A 21,321-nucleotide genomic window follows, 5' to 3' on the forward strand; every position below is an offset into this window, starting at 1 on the left:
TGTCCCTGGGAGATGATGATTTGTTGACCTGAAATGAAGGAGGGCACTCTCCAATTTTTACCCCTTTCATCTATCCCCCACACCCAGTCAATTTTAATTTGACTAATTTTATAGCATTTATTAGTGCCTAGTCTTTGCTTTTGGAGTAATAAATCTATATTAAGAGTTCCTATACTTTTAAAAGGGGGTTATTATTATAGAAAAATTGGTACTGGTCGATGTGTAAGACAGATCACTTTGTTAACTGGTAGGAACCCAAAATTTTAAAAAAATCCCTTGTTTAGATAATCACATGCCCACTTACCTTAAATGCCATGAATTTATGATATGGTTTAGGGGCCCAAGCATATATCTCCACAGCATTCTTTAAGGCAATCACTAGGAATTTAATCCTTTCATATTTAACTGTAACAGAAAAATTATGAATTAAAAGAGTATACCATCTTATGCAGGTTTTTGCATCACTGAATGTGTAAGCCACAATAATGTAAGTATACATTATAATAATTGAGGGTGATGCTCTTGGTGTGAGATTTGCTCACAGATACAGAATGAACTTTCTTTAAAGTACTCAGTCTACAGAATACTGTGGCCTTTGGCTTTATACTGAAGGCTCTTCATCTGAAGGCTTAGAAATCTCTTTACTCACTAGGTCTAGATGTAAATTATTCATTGTAATAAGAATCTGCATAATAGTCTTCCTGTCCCCTTGCCTGGCTTTCACATTTATTTAGTTTTGAGAGACAGAGAATGAGTGGTGGAAGGGCAGAGAGATAAGGAGACACAGAGTCCAAAGCACGCTCCAGGCTCTGGGCAAACGTTCAACACAGAGCCCGATGCGGGGCTTGAACCCACGAACCGTGAGATCATGACCTGAGCCAAAGTCAGATGCTCAACTGACTGAGCCACCCAGGCGCCCCTTGCCTGGCTTTCATAGTCACCCACACGGAAGAAGCTGAGAGCTGGTATGGCCAAATGGTAGAAAGATTAGCAAATGGGTAGAGACACTAAGTTTGCCATTTGGTTATTATTTGAATTTGAATTCCAATTATTAGGAATTTAAAAGTGATTAATGCCTTTATAAAAAAGGCCCTAGAAAGATCCCTCTCTCCAGACACTACATGAGTCTGTAGCAAAAAGACAGCTGTTTATGAATGAGGAAGTGGCCCTCACCAGACACTGAGTCTACCAGCACCTTGATCTTGGACTTCCCAGCCTCCAGAATTGTGAGAAACAGATTCTTACTGTTCATGGTATTCTGCTGTAGCAACCTGAGCAGGCCAAGACAGTGCATGTGGCAGTTATTTGCTTTATAGAACATCTGGGCCAACAGAATAGTTGTCCTAAAGAAATTTGACAGCCCAGGGCAATGAACCTAATTCTTGCTCTCTGAGCTCTCCCCTTCTGTTTACATAGTCTTAAAAAGTCTGTTTACATAATCTTTAAAGCCTGAAAGTCTTTAATATACTTTCAACTACTTCTTCAGCCATTTATTTCCATATTTCTAAACAACATGTTTATAATGTTATTGATTTGTTTCATTATTGATATTATCTATCAGCCTGAGTATGGAAAGGATTTAGCCGATTAGAACTGTCTCCTCTCTGTACTTCTCTCTCTTAAACACACACATTTCTTCCCCCCCCCCCCCCCCCCCCCCCCCCCCCCCCCCCCCCCCCAAACAAAAAAAAANTTATTCTTGTTCACAGCTGACGCATAATAGTATGCCACAGTCACATTTCCTTTTTGGTTTTCTGTCATTTTTTCCCATTTCCTTATTGTCTATCTGTGAGCACATGTAGACTTCCTGCTGGTGCTGCAAATACCTTCAGTACAGTCAAACATGGCGGGGAATCTATTAGGGACATTTTATTTTTCCTGGGGGCACCCCTTTCGGAATGCTCCCTTGTCCCACCCTGCTTGGACTGACTTCTCTCTATGCCTATGGAGAGTTATCATCTAAATTTCCTTTACCATCGTTCTGGGCATTTTCTTCACCTTTTACCTGGATTCCTGGGTTTATTCCTTTATTTTGGTGGGACACATTGGTCAGTAGTTTCCTGGGAAATAGTGTATGGAACATGAATGTTTTAAGACCCTGCACATCTGAAGGTGTCTTTCATACAACATTCAAAATTGACTGGCAGTTTGATGGTGTGATGGTAAGCTCTTATGTGTCACCCTGACTGGCCACAAAGTGCCCAGATATTTGGTCAAACATTGTTCTGAGTTTGTCTGTGAGGGTTTTTCTGGATCATATTAACATCTGAGTGGACACACTGAGTAAACCAGGCTGCTCTCCCAATACGGATGGGCCTTATCCAATCAATTACAGACCTAAACAGCATAAAAAGATTGAGTGAGAAGACACCTCCTGCCTGACTACTGAGCTGGGACACTGGTCTTTTCTAGACTTCAGAATGGGATTCAAACACTGGCTCTCTTGCATCTCCAGTTTGCTGACTACAGAGCTTGGGACTTCTCAGCCTCCATAATTGTGTGAGGCAATTTCTTATAATAAACCTCTTTATATATGTGTATACATAGGTATATATGCAACATTTATATACTTATATACTTGTGTATATATTTGTATTTATATTTATATATGTATTTATATACCTCTTTATATATATATACATATATACATTTATGCACGTGTGTGTACATAAGTGTGTGTCCTCTTAGTTCAGTTTCTCTGGAGAACCCTGGTTAATACAGATGGTTTATAAAATACTAGTTGAAGGCTTTGTTCCATTTTCTAGTATTGCCACTAAATCTCAAGCCACCTAATTCTGTGCCTATTATATATAAAGTATTTATTTAAAAAAATTATAATCTGGATGCTTTAAGGACCTCCTCATTTCCTGGGTACTGACGTGTCATGTTACTATATCTTCCTGTGAATCTTTTTTTCATTCACTATACCAGGTACTCACTGAATCCTTTAAAAAATTTTTTAAATGCTTATTTAATTTTGAGAGAGAGAAAGAGAGAGAGAGAGAGAGAGACAGAGATCAAACAGGGGAGGGGCAGAGAGAGGGAGGGAGACACAGAACCTGAAGCAGGCTCCAGGCTCTGAGCTGTCAGCACAGAGCCCATTGTGGGGATTGAACTCACAAAACTGCGAGATTATGACCTGACCTGAAGTCAGATGCTTAACCAACTGAGCCACCCAGGTGCCCTTATGTGAATCTTTTAAATTTGGGATTTCAAGTCCTTATTCTAGAAATTTTCTTATATCCCTTTTTGATACTTTCCTCCCTTTCCATTTCTTATTTTCTCTTTTTCTTAAAACTCATGTTACTTAGATTTTGAAGCACGTGGACTGATCCTTTTACTTTCTTACCCTGAGGTTATTAAAGTTCCTTTAAAATCTTCTTCCACTCCTCATTATCTTTGTTTTGCCTACCATCCTTTCTGTTTAATTTCCCTTCCTGTTGGCGAATGTCCCCACATCAGTTACAGATGGGCTTACCCATTGCTTGGCTTCACGTGTGGGCGGTTAGATAGGAAGCTTTTTCATGGCACTTCAAATGTTAGTACCTGAACATCTTTTCTTTCTGGCTGTTTAGTTTCTCCAAAGACAAATCTTTCAATCTCTTCCTTGGGAATGTAAGTATGGCCGCCAACATTTTGGGAGCTAAACAGGGGAAGAAGGGGTGCATCTGTGTATGTGCGTGTGTAGCTCTTTGTCTGTCTGTCCTGGCAATGCCATATTCCCACAATTTAGATCAGCTGTGCCAACTTTGCATCCTCTGTTGCAGTGGGGGAGGACTTGCTGCTCATCACCCACCCAATAATCCTATTTTCAGTTTCTCCTTCCACCTCCATCTCAAATATACCTGGGGCCTCAGACCCTGGGCTTTCCTGGGTTCTGTTACGTGGTTAGATTGATGTTGATGCTGTTCTCCACTGCAGATGTAGAATTCAGCATTTCCTGGTCATCTAGGTTAGGTCCTCATCATTCAACTGTTCTTGTTCAGTTCTGTTGATATTTCTTGTTTGCTGGTCTCTCTTCTTCTGATCCCTTATCCTTGTGGGTTTATGGCATTTTTATTCCTTTACTGTTATTTTAATGAGTATTTAGAAGGGAGTGGACATAAATGTTTCAACTGGAACATAGGACTTTATTCTGAACGCACTCTTTGAGCTTCATCAATCTGAGGTTTTTGGAAATAACCCAAGTATACCTAAAGTTCCAACAACATCTTAGACTGGCAACAAATGCATCATCAATACCTGATAGGAAAAAGTGGAATAATTTCGACGGAGTAAACAGTTCCATGACTTGACACTTACCAACTTTGTAATGTATGCAGCCTTCCAAGTCCCCAACTGTGATCCAGCCTTGTTTCTTTTCTACTTCTGGGTCATTGTGCAGAATTCTGTTTCTTAACCATGAAAGATAGTAAACTCGTAGCTTATTCTTCTTTCCTGTTGAAATAGCAGAGCTCTAATTTCATGCCCCTATGACAGCTTTTTCTCTCAGTCCTTCCCCATCTCCATTTTATTTCTTTCATTTATTTTTATTTACAATTGTGTATGGTGTGAAGGCACAAAACCCAGTGTCCCCAGCATCATCAAGCGTTGTCTATGCCAAGACTTGTGATTAAAACCCTCCAAGTGTTTTGGACAAATAACCATTTTATAATTTGTCTTTACCTTCAGCTTGTTTCTTATTTGAGCAAGCTGCTCTTACTCTCTCTTCTCAATGCAAAGGGCAGTGTCAAGACCTAATTCTGTAACAGAATAATTGATCAGAGTTCCAGAACATTCTAGATCCAATTATATGAAGGTGTGTGGATAACTGGACATTTTAACGTGCTTACGTGTGACTGCCTTTCCCTCACCTTCTAATCTAATGACGTATGTTAATGGAGAACTTATTATTCACCTCCTCTATTACTTTAAAGGTGACAGCTGGTAGTAGTTTTATTTTACTTAACAACCACAACAAAAAGAATTTTATAAGGAGACAAGAAACAATGTTAATGAAGGCAACCTGGGCTCACAAGATAACTCTGGACACATTTATGATTCTGAGATCACTTACCAAACAAAAATAGGAGAATATAAGATGTGTACTTGGAAAAATACAAGGTTCCCTTTGGTAAAGCACTCTTGGGGTAAGGAATTCTGTGATAAGAAAATATCTTAAAAATGTTGATGAATACACAAGGAGAACAATTCAGTATACTCTATAAGATCATCTGAGTAGCAGCTAAGAAAATGTCCCTTGGGGTGGCTCTTTCTAAGTGATTAGACATTTAGGCCTGTAGGCTCTACTTCTTGAGTACTTATTTTCCATTGATTTCTCTTAGGCATCAAAAGATGTTTTATATTTACAGATGTGATAAATATAAGCAGAACATTTATTTATTTTTTTTAACTTTAAAAAAAAGTATTTATTTTTGAGAAAGAGAATGGGGGGAGGGGAAGAAAGCGAGGGAGACAGAGGATCTGAAGCAGGCTCTGTGATGAAAGCAGTGAGACCGATGCAGGGCTCAAATTCACGAACTTTGAGGTCATGACCTGAGCCTAAGTCACTTACTCAACCTACTGAGCCACCCAGGTGCCCTGAAAATTTATTTATTTATTACTATTATTTTTTAAGTTTATTTATTTATTTTGAAAGAGAGAGAGAGAGAGAGACAGTGAGAGAGAGAGAGAGCCTGTGTGTGTGAGTGGGGAAGAGAGAGGGAGAGAGAATCCTAAGCAGGCTCTGTGATATCAGTGCAGAGCCCAATGCCAGGCTTGGGCTGGCATCTGAGCCTTGACCTCATGACCTGAGCCGAAACCAAGAGTCAGAAGCTTAACAGACTAAGCTACCCAGGTGTTCCAGAAGAAAGCTTATTAAAGTATTGCACACTGGATTTGACAGGAGAATGCATTGATAAATTAAGAAAGTCACTGTGCAGTTACTGTTCCTTTTTAGAGCCAGACGCCCAGAGTTGATCTCAATGGCTAGGATGGGCAGAAAGGTCAGTGCTTCCTCCCTTCTATGCCAATGCAGATTGGAGGGCAGTTCCAGAATCATTTACTCCTGTTTTCATTTTCTCCTTTCCCGATCTACACTTCATGATAAGAGGAGATGGTTACGTTTTTTAAGAATGGGAATGTGTCACTAACAACATGATGAAGCCAGAATGTGAACTTTCTGGTATCATTTCCATTTTCGGTAGGTGAGTGACAGCTGTACAGTTTTAAATTTGATTTGCTGGTGTAGCATTCAAGAAAGCCATTAGCAAGAACAAGAGGCTATACTGAATTAAACGAATGACAATACAGAAGAATTTACTCAGTTAACTCTTTTTTGGAGAGAATAAAAGAGATGAAACTCTTTTTATGAAAAGGTACAGGAAAGAGGGAATTGTAGCATCAAGTGAAGGCAGTTGTTCAAAATGGAAAGACATCCCAGGAGTTAAACTTTATTCAAGGTTGAACCCATTAGCCCTGTATTTTCTCTTTGTGAAATGATAGATGAGTCTAGAGCCCTGGTTCTCAAAGTTTGCAGCACATTGGAAACACCCCAGAAACTATGAAAGCTATTGATACCTGGGTCCTACTCCCAGGCATTCTGACCCCACTGGTTTATGTTGTGAAAAGGAATATTATTTATTAAACTCCTTCAAACATATCAGAAAGAATTTTCAATAAATACAAACACTTTGAGTTTACATTTTTAACTTTTGAACAGTAAAGCCTTCACTTCTGTGTAGGCTTTTTTTTTTTTTTTTTTGGTTCTTTTTGGGAACCGGAAAGCTGCAGAGTGTAGCAGGAATGATTCCCACATCCAAATCTCTTCACAGATTCAATCACCCAGTGGGCCAGCTGCATTTGCTGGCATCAATGGAGTATAAGCTAGAACAGTTCTTGAGAGAAAAGAGACCAGAGACATTTCTGCTTACAACATTTCCCACCCTGAGAAGCCTACGTTTTGATATTCTCCATTTGAGAGTAGGTAGCAATGACTAGAGCTCAGACATCTTCAAAAGATCATTGCTGATCCTGGCAGAGGTTAAAGGTCTATAAACATATACAGCCTTTGTGGTACTTCTTCTTGATTCAGAGATCAAGCAGAGGTGCAAGGCTTCCCTTTGGAGGTCACTGTCTGCACAGTTACAAAACCCGAGTGATCTCTCTGGCTATACTGCTATAATTTATTATGTCACAGTTAGCAGGGAAGGGCAAGAGTTTACTGTTTTTTTTTTTTTTAGAACTGAGGTGATGGTGATAGAGAAAAATCTGTTACAAGATGGCTGACAGGACTGATAGGGGAATTCAAGTCCCTGCCTGAAGACTCCCCTTCCGGGTTTTCTTCCCACCCCACTTGCTGTGCACAAACAGACTATAAATTGTCCCCTCTGCTTATGTTCGGGGCTTAGACCTCTGGAGAGTGATCTCCTCTGAGCCCACGGGCGTAAAATAAATCAACTGCCTTCCAAGATCTCCAAGTGCCGCTTGGTTCTTCTGCCAGGTGATCCAGACCAGATTCCGTAACAATGGCCTTTCCTACCTGTGCAGACTCAGAGGACTCGGTCATCCCAGTAACACCCCAGTAACATACCTGATATCGTCACCAGGACATTCAGTCCTTCTAGCACATCCATCTGCTGAAATCGCCTCCGGTTGATCAGATTATAGACTTTGCCTTGCCCACTTCGGTCCAAAAGCATCAGGCCATTTTCCGTTCCCACCAGGAGGTTTACACCTGTAAATTTAAGAAATACCCCAAGACTGACTTTTTATTGCTTTAACCCTCTGCAGCTGGGGTCCCTGTAAAACCTAGGAAACTGTGCCTTGTGACTAGAAACTAATAGGCAAGTAGGTACTGCAGTCGGGAGTGCAGAAGTGGAAACTGTGCCATGGTAATGAAATCACTGCCCTCTGGTAACGAAATTAGTTTTCCTTTATAAAGTGGTAGCAGCATTCATTACATCTGGCCACTTACTACCTAGTATAGCGTCCTTCCTTAAGAGACGCCTTGGGCACAGCTGTGACACTAGCACAATTACCTATATTCCTTTCCAGTAACACCCACCCCTTTCTGGTCTCCCTCTATAAATCCCACCTCAAGACTTCCCCAAGGTTCTGCTCCACCCCTGTCCATGCAGCGATTTCTAGCCTACCCACCTTCACCATATAGCAGAGTATCCCATTTCCATACCCCACCGGAAGAAAAGCCCTTCCTCCTTCTCTCACCAAAGCTTACGTATATCTCATACCCTCAAGGTTCTGCTGTCTGTCAGGCAAATAACAAACCAATGCAAGTGAAGGTGTTAACAGCCTGAGAGTTGCAGAAATACTGGCTGTAAGGGACCAGTCAGGTATCTGAATCTAGCCCAGTCCATCTCCCATGCAATCATCCCTATTACAAAAGTGCTAGCAGGTAAGTGGTCTTGTCTGGATAGTTGGCATCCTAAAAATTCATCCCTAGACAAATGAACTCCCTCCTGCCCCTGTAACACACACACACATGCATGCACACACACACACACACACACACACACACACACAGTTCTTTTATAAGAACTGTAGGTTGATATTCTGAACTAGAAGGGAAACCTCATCATCTGTTTTCAGTTTTCAGTTTTATCTTGCTACTACTAGTAATTCGCTAAAACATTCTAGGCTGATTTTTCAGCTGTGAATAGGGGTTATGCCTAATTCCCCTTGCAGGGTATTGCATAGATCATACAGGCAGAATGGGGGGCACATCATGTGTAATATGTGATAGCTGGTTAGGTAGCTGACTTTAGCCATCACTATTATGTGTCAACGTCATTTCTGAGTCTGATCTTGTTATCTTGGGCATTAAGTTATCAGTTCTTTTTTTAAACACTTATTTATTTTGAGAGAGAGAGAGAGAGAGTGCATGTATGAGAGTTGGGGAGGAACAGAGATGGAGAGAGAGAGAGAGAGCATACCAAGCAGAGCCCGACATGGGGCTTGATCCCATGAACCATGAGATCATGACCTGAGTTGAAATCAAGAGTCTGATGCTTAACTGACTGAGCCACTCAGGCACCCCTATTAGTTCTTGCTACACGTAAAATTGCTCTTGATTTCTCCTGAGGCCAAGACAGTCTCAAGTTGGGACTCTGACTGACACCCCTGATTTAACCATTGTTCTTTGGATGGTAAGCTCCAGAGGCTTTTAATGTTTGAGGATCGATGTATTAATGAGCAGTAAAGAGAAGCACTTACCCCAGAGAGCCGCACAAAGTATTTCTGAGTTGAATCGTTTCTTATATTTTCTGATTTCTGGTGTGTCGCTATGAGGTCGAATGTTGGTTGGGTTTACATTTACCACTGAAATCTTTCTTGCTTCATTGAGTTTGGCCTGTTCTTGCCTAAGAAGTTCGCTAGTAAACAGAGCTTTGAGAAAAAGAATCAGAGAAGTCAGTGGCATCTTAGAAAATAACCAGTGAAGATATGGAGAAGGGGCTTCAAAACCCTGTGATTTCTCCTTGTGTAGTGTGCATTAGGGGAAAGGTGCAGAAACTCTGAAACTATGCACATTTTATACTTTTTCTTTTTTTAGTAGACTACAGTATAAGTCATTCACAGAAGCAGTATTTTAACTATTAGTAAAACACTTAAAGATACTACTTGGGTAGTTTAGAGAATACATATTCATTACACAAAACTGAACACACCACCCCCATCTCATAGAACATATGCAGGAAAGATTTACTTTTTAAAATTCTGTATCATCAACTGACCAACTGGCCTAAGTTTCCCCCGATGATTAGTGAGCTGCATTAAGTCCAGAAAGCAAGACTCTCCTCTAAATCAGCCAGACCTGTGCAGTAGGAAGCACACACCTAGAACTCAACACAACTCAACGCGCACTTATTAAGTGTCTACTGCGTGCACAGCATTGTACCCAGAAATTGCTTTTGAGAAGTATGTGGTAAGTTTGGAGATCTCTGAGGAACAGCTTTTCCCAGGGCCCCTGGATACCTCTGGGTTCCTACCAGAAGCAAAATAGAAGAGATGAAAAAAAAATAGGAGACAAAGAAATCTGTTTTAGGAATCCTACAAAAATAATAATAATAAAAACAAAACAAAACCAACAAAAAGAAAACCAACTTCCCTTTAAGAAAGGGCCTAAGCAGGAAATGGCTTAACTACTAAACCAATAATTCATTTCTTTATCAGATCATACCAGGAAGGAAAACCAAGCTGCTTCTAAAACATCTGGGCCGTTTCGCTTACCCGCAGCTGATGATTCTTCATCCTCTTCATCTTCATCAGTGGGAGATGTCTGGTATACTCTGGGGTCCACAAAGGGGGTGAAGGAAGCCTTCGTGCTACTCCCCATGCCATACTAATGGGTACACAAGAGGATTAAGAGGAACAGATAAATACTGCAGTAATGAACAATTCTAGGAATACTTTGCTTGGGCTTGAGGATGATTATGGATTCTTCAATCTATTTAGCTGTTCACACTCTGACCCTTGGAGTCGAGGTGTGCCTCTCTCTCCAGCTTTTCCTGGTACTGGTTACTCACTAGGCACTGTGCTTCTGCAGGGCTCCATTAGTGGTCAGATTGCAAGAGTTGCAGTGGGCAAATTATATTTTGGACCATTTGGTAAGATGACCATGATGACAGAGCTTATCTCTTTCTTGAAGTAAAAGTAACCTCATTGGCCAAATGGTCTTAAGAAAAGCTGACACAGTAAACTAAGTAAGCATGTCCACAGAGCAGCATTTCATCCTGGACATCTAGTCCACCAGAGTCTCCCTTTGGAGCCTTTGGGCCCTAGTAAGCTGGCCTGGTGATGCAGGTGGATTGGTGTTGGCTCAAGAAGCCCTCAAATCTTTAATTCAGGGACAATTTCATACAGGGATTGAATATTTTTCCTTCCCAGAATGGTCTCTTTAAAAAGTATACTCATATTTGCATGCCTTATTTATAGGGACTTCACGAAGGTACTGGATTTGCAGGCAAAGCACACCTTGAGGATTTGCTTAAAAAATAAATCCCAATAAAGACATGAAGTTAGACTTGACTAGGGAACAGCAAACTAAATATCAGGGCTTCACATGGTGAAATTCCATATTTCAGCTTTGCCAAGGAAGGTATAATAACTACTTCTTTATCTTGTCTGTCACCTCTATTCGACTATGCTCAAGTGCTCTTAGTATCACAAACAGACCTGCATTCAACATCAGAATATGTCTTTTTGGACAAAGTCTTTAACTGAGTTTTCACTTTCTAGCTTTATTTTCAGGTTTCCATTTAAAAATAAAAACATCTCAGGACCCCTAAACACATATGGAGAAAACCACAAAGATCCAATTGATTTTCCTTCCACGTTATGAAATCAAAATAATTTCACCTCCTACAAGGTAAGACTCCTTCCAAATGGAGAGCTTTCATATACATTTCTCCTTTGATCTTTAGAAGAAGTCTTTGAAGGAGGTGGGGCAGGTACTAACATTCCCACTTAGAGCTGGAGCCGGAGCAGAATCTGAACCAGAGTTCAATCCCATGGGGTTCTTTTTGGTACTGCTAGCTATGTTCAGGCAGAGAAAACCTGACCTGGCTAAGGGGGAGCCATGAGAGGATATGCTGCCTTCCATCCCCCACTCTGTGTTCTTTCCCTTGAGGCAGAATCCAAAGGGTCCATCACAAAAGGTTAGTGTGTGTGGACAGCGTCAAAAACACCAGTGCATAGGCTTCATAATTACCTTAGGGGCCTCCGTGTGGTTCATGAAACATGAGCAAGTACCATGAACTCATCCACTGGTCAGGCTCGGATAACTATCCCTAAGAGCACTGCCTAACAGACTGTGTTTATTCAGTCTGTTTCCAGGGACTGTTTCTATATAGGAAAGCTAAATACCCATTTCTCCCTTTTCCACACAATTTGGAGTTTAGGAAGATGGATGTTTTGAGAGCCTGTCTATTTATTGATTTTTATGTTTTATTTAACAAAGAATTTCAACCTCATTTTAAGTCAAACTTAGTTTGACTAAATTAATATAAACATGAACCTCAACTGCTGGCTGTGGGATCTCTATAGGCTAGTTTCTCCCACTGACCCGGGAGATAGAAAATCCCAGTTCTAGTTCTAGATCTGTCACGAACTAGCTGTGTGCCATGGGCAAGTTACTTAGCCTCTCTGAGCCTCAGTACTGTCATCTGTAAAAATAGGTATTGGGCCAGATGGTATCTGAGATCTTTTTTACAGCTCTGCTTCCATGATTTTTCTCCATTAAAGTATTTGCATAAGTAATTATATAGCAAACAAACAAACACATTTCAGGGAGCTTACAAAGCCTTATTCCTGAAGACGGCAGGGGGCAGGGTTTCACCCCCCCCCCCCCAGTGCAGAGCTGTTGAGACTGTTGCCGGGTACCTACTTCGGTCCCAGACTCCATCTCCTGCGAATGGGTGGAGACGCGCCCCAGGCCCTCAGTTGGCGTCCCGGCCGGGGAATGGCTCTGCTGCACCAGGTCTGGGAGGTTGATGTGGCCAGCGAAGCCATTGCTGTCACTGTGGCCAGATCGCTTCTTCTCTCCAGATGTCTGGGGGGCACAACACATGGGGAGCATTAGAGAGGGATTAGAGAGGGAGGGCAAAGGCCACAGAGCGGTGTCACCCCTCACATGGCACAGGTGCTGTGGTCCCCAAATGGACCCGGCTGGGGTGTGCGGGAAGATAACATTCACATTTCTATTTTACTAAGAAAATAAAAAAGAGGTTAAGCTTTCCTAATACTTAGTATATGGACTGACCATGCGGCCTTTTGCTGCATGAGGGGCAGTCAAGATCACACAGGAAGGGGGGGGTTCCTATGTGACGGCAGAAATGCCACACGCCAGTGGAGGGGCTGAGTGCCTGAGGTCTGCATTTGCATGGTTCTCCTCTGCGGTGTTTGTGTGTGTGTGTGTGCCTGTAAGTGTGCTATTACCTGGATTTGCAGGTACATTACCAGGTTACAACGATGCAAACCCACAAGACACATACATGACCTAGAATACTGCTGAAACGCCGAGGCTGGGATGAGAAATACTAATAAGCCACACACTGTGTAGGCCAAGAAAATGCAGAGATGCTATTTGCCCAAATCACAGGGCTCTTTGTCAGTCATGAGGTCAAAACAATGATTAATTAATCAGATCGGACAGGAGTTACAAAAAAACTTACTGAAATAAACTGCAGATTATTTGAAACTACAGGTTTATGTCCACTACTGCTAATACTGCATCTCTTATAAGCAAGTAGGGTACCTAGCAGTAAAAAATGGAAGTCATCATGACTAACAAGGGATAGTCAATAACAATATTTGAATTATTTTGTATGGCATCCCTTTTTAATGTCCTTTCAAGGTATTTTGTAATATATATAAAAAGAGCAGTAGGGCAAATGTATGATTTAGAAATAAATACACTGTAATGAAGTGGCAAGCTCTAAAATTTTTGCTGATAAGATTGTATGATCTAACAAGTTTGGAAACCACTGGCCTGTGGAGCAAAGCCTCCTCTCAAAGATCCCAGAGAAGAAATACAGGATTAAAAGACGGCTCTGCTTCCTAAAAGCCAGTAGCCACACTGCAGGCCTGGCCAGTATTGTGCTTTCTGATATAACATTTATGTGACTAGCTCACCGAGGTTTCTTAGAGCAGACCTGATTAAGTAATGATTCCCTTCTTTGCCCTTTCTTTCATTCATCTCAAACCCAACGTTTCTGAGTGACTACTAAGTGTGAAGCATTTTGTTGAACACGGAGGCATCAGCCAGGAACAAAGCAGGCAGACACACTCCCTGCCTTCTCTGGGGCCTTCCAGAGCCTGTCCTTGTCTTGCCATGACCACTCTGTCCCTGCTTCTGGCTAGAAGTGAAAGGACGCAATTTTGGAGGGGGGGAGAGGAAACAGATTCCCAGGTTCCTGAAGGGTGTTACCGGGGAGCTTAAGAAATAACTGGAAAGCCGCAGTGCCCTCTGTGTCTTGGCAACATGCTCCTGGCCTGCAAACTGCCCTGCAGAGGGGCATTTTCTGGATTCATTTTGTCCCCACAGTCTTTGTTCATCCACAGCGTGTACTAGCGCCTGTTCCCAGAATTGAACATTTTGTCTTCTCAGTGGCATTCATAGGGTTCAGTCCTAATTCATCTCACTGTCTCCTATTTTATGTGTACCGGGCAGCTTTTCCTTTCTTTTAACTTCTGTTCAAATAGTGAAAGGCTTTCTAACATTTCCCCCCAAACTCTCCATAGCATAAATCACACATGGTCTCTTTAGACTTTTCCGGGCTCTGTAGTGTATCCCTAGCATTCGGCTCAAGCCAAAAGCTGATGCAGACACACTGGTTATCAAGAAAGACCTGGAGAAGCTAACGAGGGGAAACGGCCCAGACAGTGAGAAGCTTGAAGGAATCCAGTGGTGACCTGTGAATCTCCCCACTCTGAGCCATCAGCCTTTTCTCCATTCAACCATCTCCTTAGAATTAAATACCTTCTGTGTGCCAGGCACTCTGCTGGGAATACAGAGATAAAGGAACAATGGCCCGGTCCTCTAGGACCTCCGTAACAGAGCCCAGTGGTTTCTACAGTCTTCGCGCCCTCGCTGTTCCCATGGGGGTAGGCACTAAGATTTCCCCGAGTAACAACATGTGCCCGGGACCATGCCCAACACTGTAGGTATGGTGTTCCACGCAGGCCTTCAATTAACACCACAGGTTAGCTTCCATTATCCAAACTTTACATATGAAAGAACTGCAGTGCAGAGAATTCAGCTGCCTTGCTCCAAGCGACACAGGTTATAAGTGCTGAAATCAGGGGCTGTCTGGTGGGAGAGCACAGGTGCTCTGGGCTGCTGCTGTGACAGGTGGCTCTGCTCTCTGGACCTGAGCGGACACCTGAGTCAAGCAGGATCAAATTCCCTTTTGCATTTCATGTTGCAGCTGAGAGACACTGGTCAGTCTCTGCTGGGCAGCTGAACCGGGTGGGACGTGGTACCTGTCTTGCAATTGGGGGCAAGGGGGAGGTGAGAGCTCATGCTGGCAGAGGGAGACAAAGCGGGTCTGTGGAGCAAAAGGAACAAAGGAGTAACTGGAGGAAAAAGAAATGAGGGAAAAGGAGAGACAGGCATGGAGGAAAGCAGAGATGAGGGGAAGGAGAGACAGGCAGTGAGAGAGCCAGAGATAGGCACAAGGAAGCTGCCTGAGCTCCTGGTCCTTTTTTATTTCTGGTTCCAGCCCTGCACAGGGTCCCAACTAGCTCTTTGACTTTGGATTCCTTGTATGAAGTACCTCTCAATCTTTATTCCCTAATCTCTGATACCTACCCCACCTTTCTCCCTGCCACATCAGCAGCTGGTCAGTAGGAAAGGTGCTAAGGACAGAGGCCCATGGAATCCCAAGAGAGGCTTCAAGGAGAAAGGGAAGGCTGGGTCAGACCCACGGGGATCTGCTGGGTGAAGAATGGGCAGCAGGGGCAGTGGGCAAGGGAGACTAGCTCTTCCACAGATGGGTCCCTGTGGACGATGTGGTAGGTGATAGCTGGTGTGATGTGCTCTAGAACCAGAATAGGGAAAGGTCATCTTGGGCCACAGGTTAGGGGGGAGGTAGAGCCACAGGGCCAGGGTATGCATCGATTGGGCAGATTTGTGTGTCTTGGCAGGACTGTGGGTAGTAGAGCCAGTATTTTCCTCTAGAACCATCTTGTCCACCCACATGAGAATGCTGTCTTGAGTGAATTCTCTTTGATGTTCATCTTGGGGAACCGTATCAGCTAAGCTCTGTTATGAGTTTTTATTTTATTTTCTTATATTTTGTCAGGGATATACTTTTATTTGCATTTAACTTTATAATACCTGTACTTTTAATGGATTCCAACTCAAGGCTGTTATGTTAAAAGCCCACATTTGGGAAAAGTGGCATTGAGAAACAGACAAAAAGGTTTGGGGGCCCTCAATATATCAAATTCATAGAAGACACAGGTGAGTGCTATTTTCAAAGTGATTGGCTGTGGTCATAGAATACTGAGGTGCTTTAAATAACAGGGAGCCATTTGGATATGCCTGGCAACTGAACGAAAATGTGCCTCCCAATATCTTCTTCAATGTATTGACTCTGTCATAAAGACTGAGCAAATTACAAACTACATTAGAAAGCAGAGTTCTTTTATTTGGAGTCAGAGAGCAACTCACTCAGAACATTTCCCCTCAGGTTTTCTGAGTAGCAAGTTAGAGTGACAGCAGCCTCCAATACTTCCATCAGACTTACCCATTCAGCACATTGGGAGATTTATATGCCAGCACTGCACGATGTCAGTTCCACAGCCAAGTCCATTTCTTATTTCAGGCTTACATGATAGGGCTCTTTAAAGCCGACTTCAAAGATTCAGCAAGGCTGTATCATGAAATTCTAGCAAGTTGCTTTGTGAACTACTCTTCCAGTTACAGCCCTTCTGCCAATTATTACTTCAAAGGCCTTATTCATCTCAAAACCACACTTCCTTTCTTTCTTGGGAGAGCAAAGCCTGCTATTATGGTTTCCCAAACTATCCTGGCTGCAGAATGACAGAAGATAGACATTGTTTCAGAGGCAAGAGTAGGAAGGGATAACAAGTAAAAGGAGAATGAAATAAAATGAATTACAGTTCTCTGCCTGACTTATTTCGCTCAGCATAACACCCTCAAGGTCCGAACACATGCAGGTTAGGGGCACGGGCCCCCGGTACAGTCGAAAATCTGAATAGAACTTCTGACTCCCCTAAAGCTTAACTACTAATAGACCACTATTGGCTGGAAGCCTTATCAATAACATAACAGTAGATTCACACATTTTTGTATATGTATTATACACTGTGTTTTTATAATAAAGTAAGCTAGAGAAAAGAAAATGTTATTAAGAAAATCATAAAGAGGAGAAAATAGGTTTAGAGTATTGGACTGTATTGAAAAAAATCCACACATAAGTGGATCCACACTGTTCACACTCATGTTGTTTGGGTCATCTTATGAGTCATAGACTAGTATTTATGACATTTTATAGATGATAATATGGACCCAGCTTTTGTATTCCTTCCAAGCAAAGACTTGTCAAACTTGCACGGTGACGATGAAGCATGAAAGAAGAGAAGACCAATTCTGATTTGCCAAGGCCCTTCTGGCTGGCACAGATGTAGTAAGGAAGTACATGTGAGAGTGAACCCATGCCCCCCACTCAAATGAAATGATGTTCCTCGAGTTTAAAAAAAGAAACTCAGGAGCACCTGGGTAGCTCAGTCAGTTAAGGGTCCGACTTGGTTTTGGTTCAGGTCACAATCTTATGGTTTACGTGAATTCGAGCCCTGTATTGGCTCCACACTGAAAGTGTGGAGCTTGCCTGGGACTCTCTCTCTTCCTCTCTCTGCCCCTCCCCCACTCACTTTCTCTGTCTCCCTTTCCAAATAAATAATAAGCTTAAAAAAAACAAAAATAAAATTAAAAAACCAAAATAAAAGTGATAAGGTACATTTTTAAGTAGATCTGCATATTTTTTTAAAATTCAAAATAGCTCAATAGCCTTTTTAATGTTGATTTAATTAGATAAGATGATATCACCATTTCTTGGAACTTGTAAGCATTTTATATACATAAAATCCACAAGGCTAAAGCCATGGGGAAAGGAGGCATAACAAGGCCTCAGATGCTACGGAGTGAGGTCATCCAATCCTGTTTTGCTACTGTAGGAACATCTGGGTTTGCCAGTTTTATATCCTGAAGCTCAAATTCTATACTGTGATTTGCATAGCTCCTACTGAAGAGTTTGGACTAATGTAATTAAGTCCCACTGAGGAAGCTTAGAAGGATACAGGAAAGAAGGCAGTGGACAACTAAAATCACTCAGCCATTTAGAAGTGCGCGTTTTCCATTCACTATGCTGAAAATAAACGCTGCCAGCATTCTCTGCGAAAGCTCTGATATAAATACCACTTAAGGAATGCACTTCCTCTACAGTTTTTATACCAACTTACCTCTCTTATCATCAAGGTTCCTTCTCTTGAAATACTGCTGCTGAAAGTGTCCGCGTGAGAAGTCTCCAGCCCGTGTGTGCCGACCATTCCCACATTGTACTGCTCGGTGCTCCCAGGGGCTCCTGTCGGTCTGAGATGGGAAGGAACGATATTAGGAGCAATGTGTGTTTAGGGAATGCCTGTTTCCTGTTTATGTTAATTTTTCAAATTGTGGTAAAATATATGTAACTTAAAATTCATCCATTTTAACCATTTCTAAGGGTACAGTCAGTGGTCTTAAGTGCATTCTATTTCTTTTTTTTTTANCCCAGGTGCCCCATTCTATTTCATTTTTAATGTGGCGCTGATGCCTGAACACGTGTCCTGTGTCTGCAGCATCCTCTCTCGGCCTATTCTCCCTGCAGCAGTCCTAGCAAGCAAGCTTCTGACTGCCCAAGGGAAAAACACAATGCTGCTGTGGGTGTCAGAGCCCCCCAGGGTCTACAGAGCCTCCAAGCCTTCCNGAGCAAGCTTCTGACTGCCCAAGGGAAAAACAATGCTGCTGTGGGTGTCAGAGCCCCCCAGGGTCTACAGAGCCTCCAAGCCTTCCTACTCCTTCACTGACCAGCAGGCACCCTGACCTGCACTTTGCACATGCTGTTCCCTCTGCCTGGAAAACTCCTTCCCACTCTGGCTCTTGGCTGGTTGCCTCTTCTTAATGATACTTAAGTAATGATATTTCATCTTAAATGATACTTCCCTTGAGATTCCTTCTCTTACCTACTGGGTTTTAACCCACTAACCCCTCTTCTTTCTCTTCACCCTTTGTCTTATTCATTCTTATCACACTTTTGATTCTTCCTCCTTCTTAAAACTTTCTCTGTTTGTCTCATCAGAACATATGCTTGTGAGGGCAGTCCTGTCTCTGCTCATCACTGGATGCCCACGTGGAGCAGGGCACAGAGTAGGAGTGCAACATACAATCATTTGATAAATGGGTTTTACACTATTTGTGGAGAATAAATATCAATTAAAGGCATTCTGGCTTACTAGGACATCCATTAGCTAGGCTCTTTCAAAATATGCAGCACTTTATAAAACCCCTTTAATTACTCCACACTGTGGTATATCTATTTTTAGTTTGTTTCTTGTTCTTGTGTTTAAAATATAATGGAGAAGGTAACAGGACCTTGACATACACCCTGAGAGCAGAGACTGACGTTTTCTATGTGCCCCGTAACAGAGACCACAGCATCAAGGGAAACTGAGAACCAGGTAGGTGATGTGGCTTGTCCACAGAATCTTAGTTTCCAATGCAGTCCTCATTAATACCCTGTATCAGCAGCTGCCTCTCTTTTAAAGTGGGTTTATTAAAAATAAAAAAAGGTATCAAGGCTTGTTTCTCTCAATAGGTATATTAACTGTATCTTTTACTATTTTTTCCTCTTAACTGTTTCTTATGTATTTAACAAAGACATTTCTGGTCTCCTGGATCCTATCAAAATCCAAGTACTTGATGAAATAATTAAAAAAAGAAGAAATACGCCAGATTTATGACATCTCTGGGGCAGAGAAAGCATATGTTAAGGATCCAAACAAAGAGGTGAAAAAATGAGGTGAGTCCAGACCCCCACCCCTGCAAAATGCATAGCAAGATGCTTACTTCAAAACTACTAAACTGGAACAGTATATTGAATGAATCTAAAGATCAGTTAGAACTGATGTATTTGGGGGTCTCCTGGGTGGCTCAGTCGGTTAAGCGGCCAACTTTGGCTCAGGTCATGATCTCAGGGTTCATGAGTTCGAGCCCCGCGTTGGGCTCTGTGCTGAGAGCTTGGAACCTGGATGGAGCCTGCTTTGGATTCTATGTCTCCCTCCCTCCCCCTCCCCCATTCTGTCTCTCTTTCTCTCTCAAAAATAAATAAAAAATAAATAAATAAATAAATAAAAAGAGCTGATGTATTTGGGAAGAAAAAGAATCAATTTCAAGATTTCATTCCCAGAAATTCAATATTTCATTCTCAGAAAGGAGCCATTAATAGTGTTCCAGAGACATGGAACAAGAAATTACTGCAATGAATGCCTGACATATTGCTAGCTTGGTAAATGAGACTAGTTCTCTAAACTATGATATTGTCACTCATTTATCTGAAATTTTATTTTACCTTGTGTGTGTGTGTGTGTGTGTGTGTGTGTGTGTGTGTGTGTATCTGCCTTACATTCTTGTTTGGGACAAAATGGTGTGATACAAATAAATCAATCAACAAAGCACTTATCAAGAGCTAAAGCCTTCTGGGATGGGAGTCACTTTCCTTCTTTGTCACTCAGACATTCTTTGCCTCTGTCAGAAGCTACACTGATGGTGGCCACCACCAGGCTGACACTGTACAACTGAGTTCTCTTTCACCATTACAGAGTTCCATAATAGTGCAAAGATCAAAGATATTTTGGCCCTACTTATATTTTTCATCTGGATGATGTTGGATTCTACCCATTTTCATCAGAAATATGCCAATATGAGTGAAATTTTCATAAAAAAGGTATTTTCTAGAGCTAATTCCATTAAGACAGTTCTGTGATTAATTTTCCATATATCTGTTAAAATCTTCCTCAATTTATTTATTTTCATTATTGTTTTATTAAAATTATCCTCACAGGTTCCAATTATTTATGTAAATTTTATAACAAAGATTTATAATTTTTATTTGTATCATTTTTCAAACCCTTCTGTGGTTACTATTTCTTTCCACTAAGTCCAATTTGTCTGTATCAGTTTTAAAGGTGTACATTTTATTAAGAAGATTTGATTCACCTGTCAAGGTTTAGTCAGTACCAAGTTTTGCAGTGTAGAGTGTTAGCCTTCTGACATATTTTTACTGAGATTATTTTTTTCCTGGGTTAATTTTTATACTTAAATTTTTATAATCCAGAACTGTTCCATCTATGATAACTTTTTATGGTGAAGAGTTCAGGCTGTATTGAGTTTTTAAAAATATTTCTTCTACTAGTAATATTCCTTACAGATGGAATAAAAGATAACAATTTGTATTTCTTCCTTGGTCAATTCTATCTAAAATGGTGAGTAATTTCTCTGACAGGGGTTAAGGTTTTTCTGTTGCATAGGATTGGTCTATTTTATTTTGAATCTTTTGTACATATCTGCTTATTCTGGGTACCTTGTATTAATTGATCACACTTAATTTTTTTATTACATTTTGTTACATTTTATTACATTATTACATTTTGTTACATTTTATTACATTTTGTACATATTTGCTTATTCTGGGTACCTTGTATTAATTGATCACACTTAATTTTTTTATTACCAAAAGTGGCTTTTGATTATGGAAAATTCCTAGAAAC

The 21,321-nt window shown here is 41.4% G+C and overlaps 1 protein-coding gene across 1 annotated transcript in view; it reads right to left on the reverse strand.

Annotated features, from left to right (window-relative positions):
- The window catches only part of TNIK (TRAF2 and NCK interacting kinase), a 396,954-nt gene that overhangs the window by 12,325 nt on the left and 363,308 nt on the right, over window positions 1–21,321 (reverse strand). Inside the window, exons 22-28 of the mRNA XM_077763673.1 lie at window positions 17,980–18,109; window positions 12,380–12,544; window positions 10,225–10,336; window positions 9,211–9,381; window positions 7,571–7,714; window positions 4,303–4,437; window positions 305–405 (exon numbers count right to left, since the gene is read on the reverse strand). Of these exons, the coding sequence (XP_077619799.1) occupies window positions 305–405; window positions 4,303–4,437; window positions 7,571–7,714; window positions 9,211–9,381; window positions 10,225–10,336; window positions 12,380–12,544; window positions 17,980–18,109 (958 nt within the window). The remainder of the gene's footprint in view (window positions 1–304; window positions 406–4,302; window positions 4,438–7,570; window positions 7,715–9,210; window positions 9,382–10,224; window positions 10,337–12,379; window positions 12,545–17,979; window positions 18,110–21,321) is intronic.

The sequence above is a fragment of the Crocuta crocuta genome, unplaced genomic scaffold (assembly GCF_008692635.1).
Source record: "Crocuta crocuta isolate KB4526 unplaced genomic scaffold, BGI_CrCroc_1.0 scaffold433, whole genome shotgun sequence".
NCBI classification, from domain to species: Eukaryota; Metazoa; Chordata; class Mammalia; order Carnivora; family Hyaenidae; genus Crocuta; species Crocuta crocuta.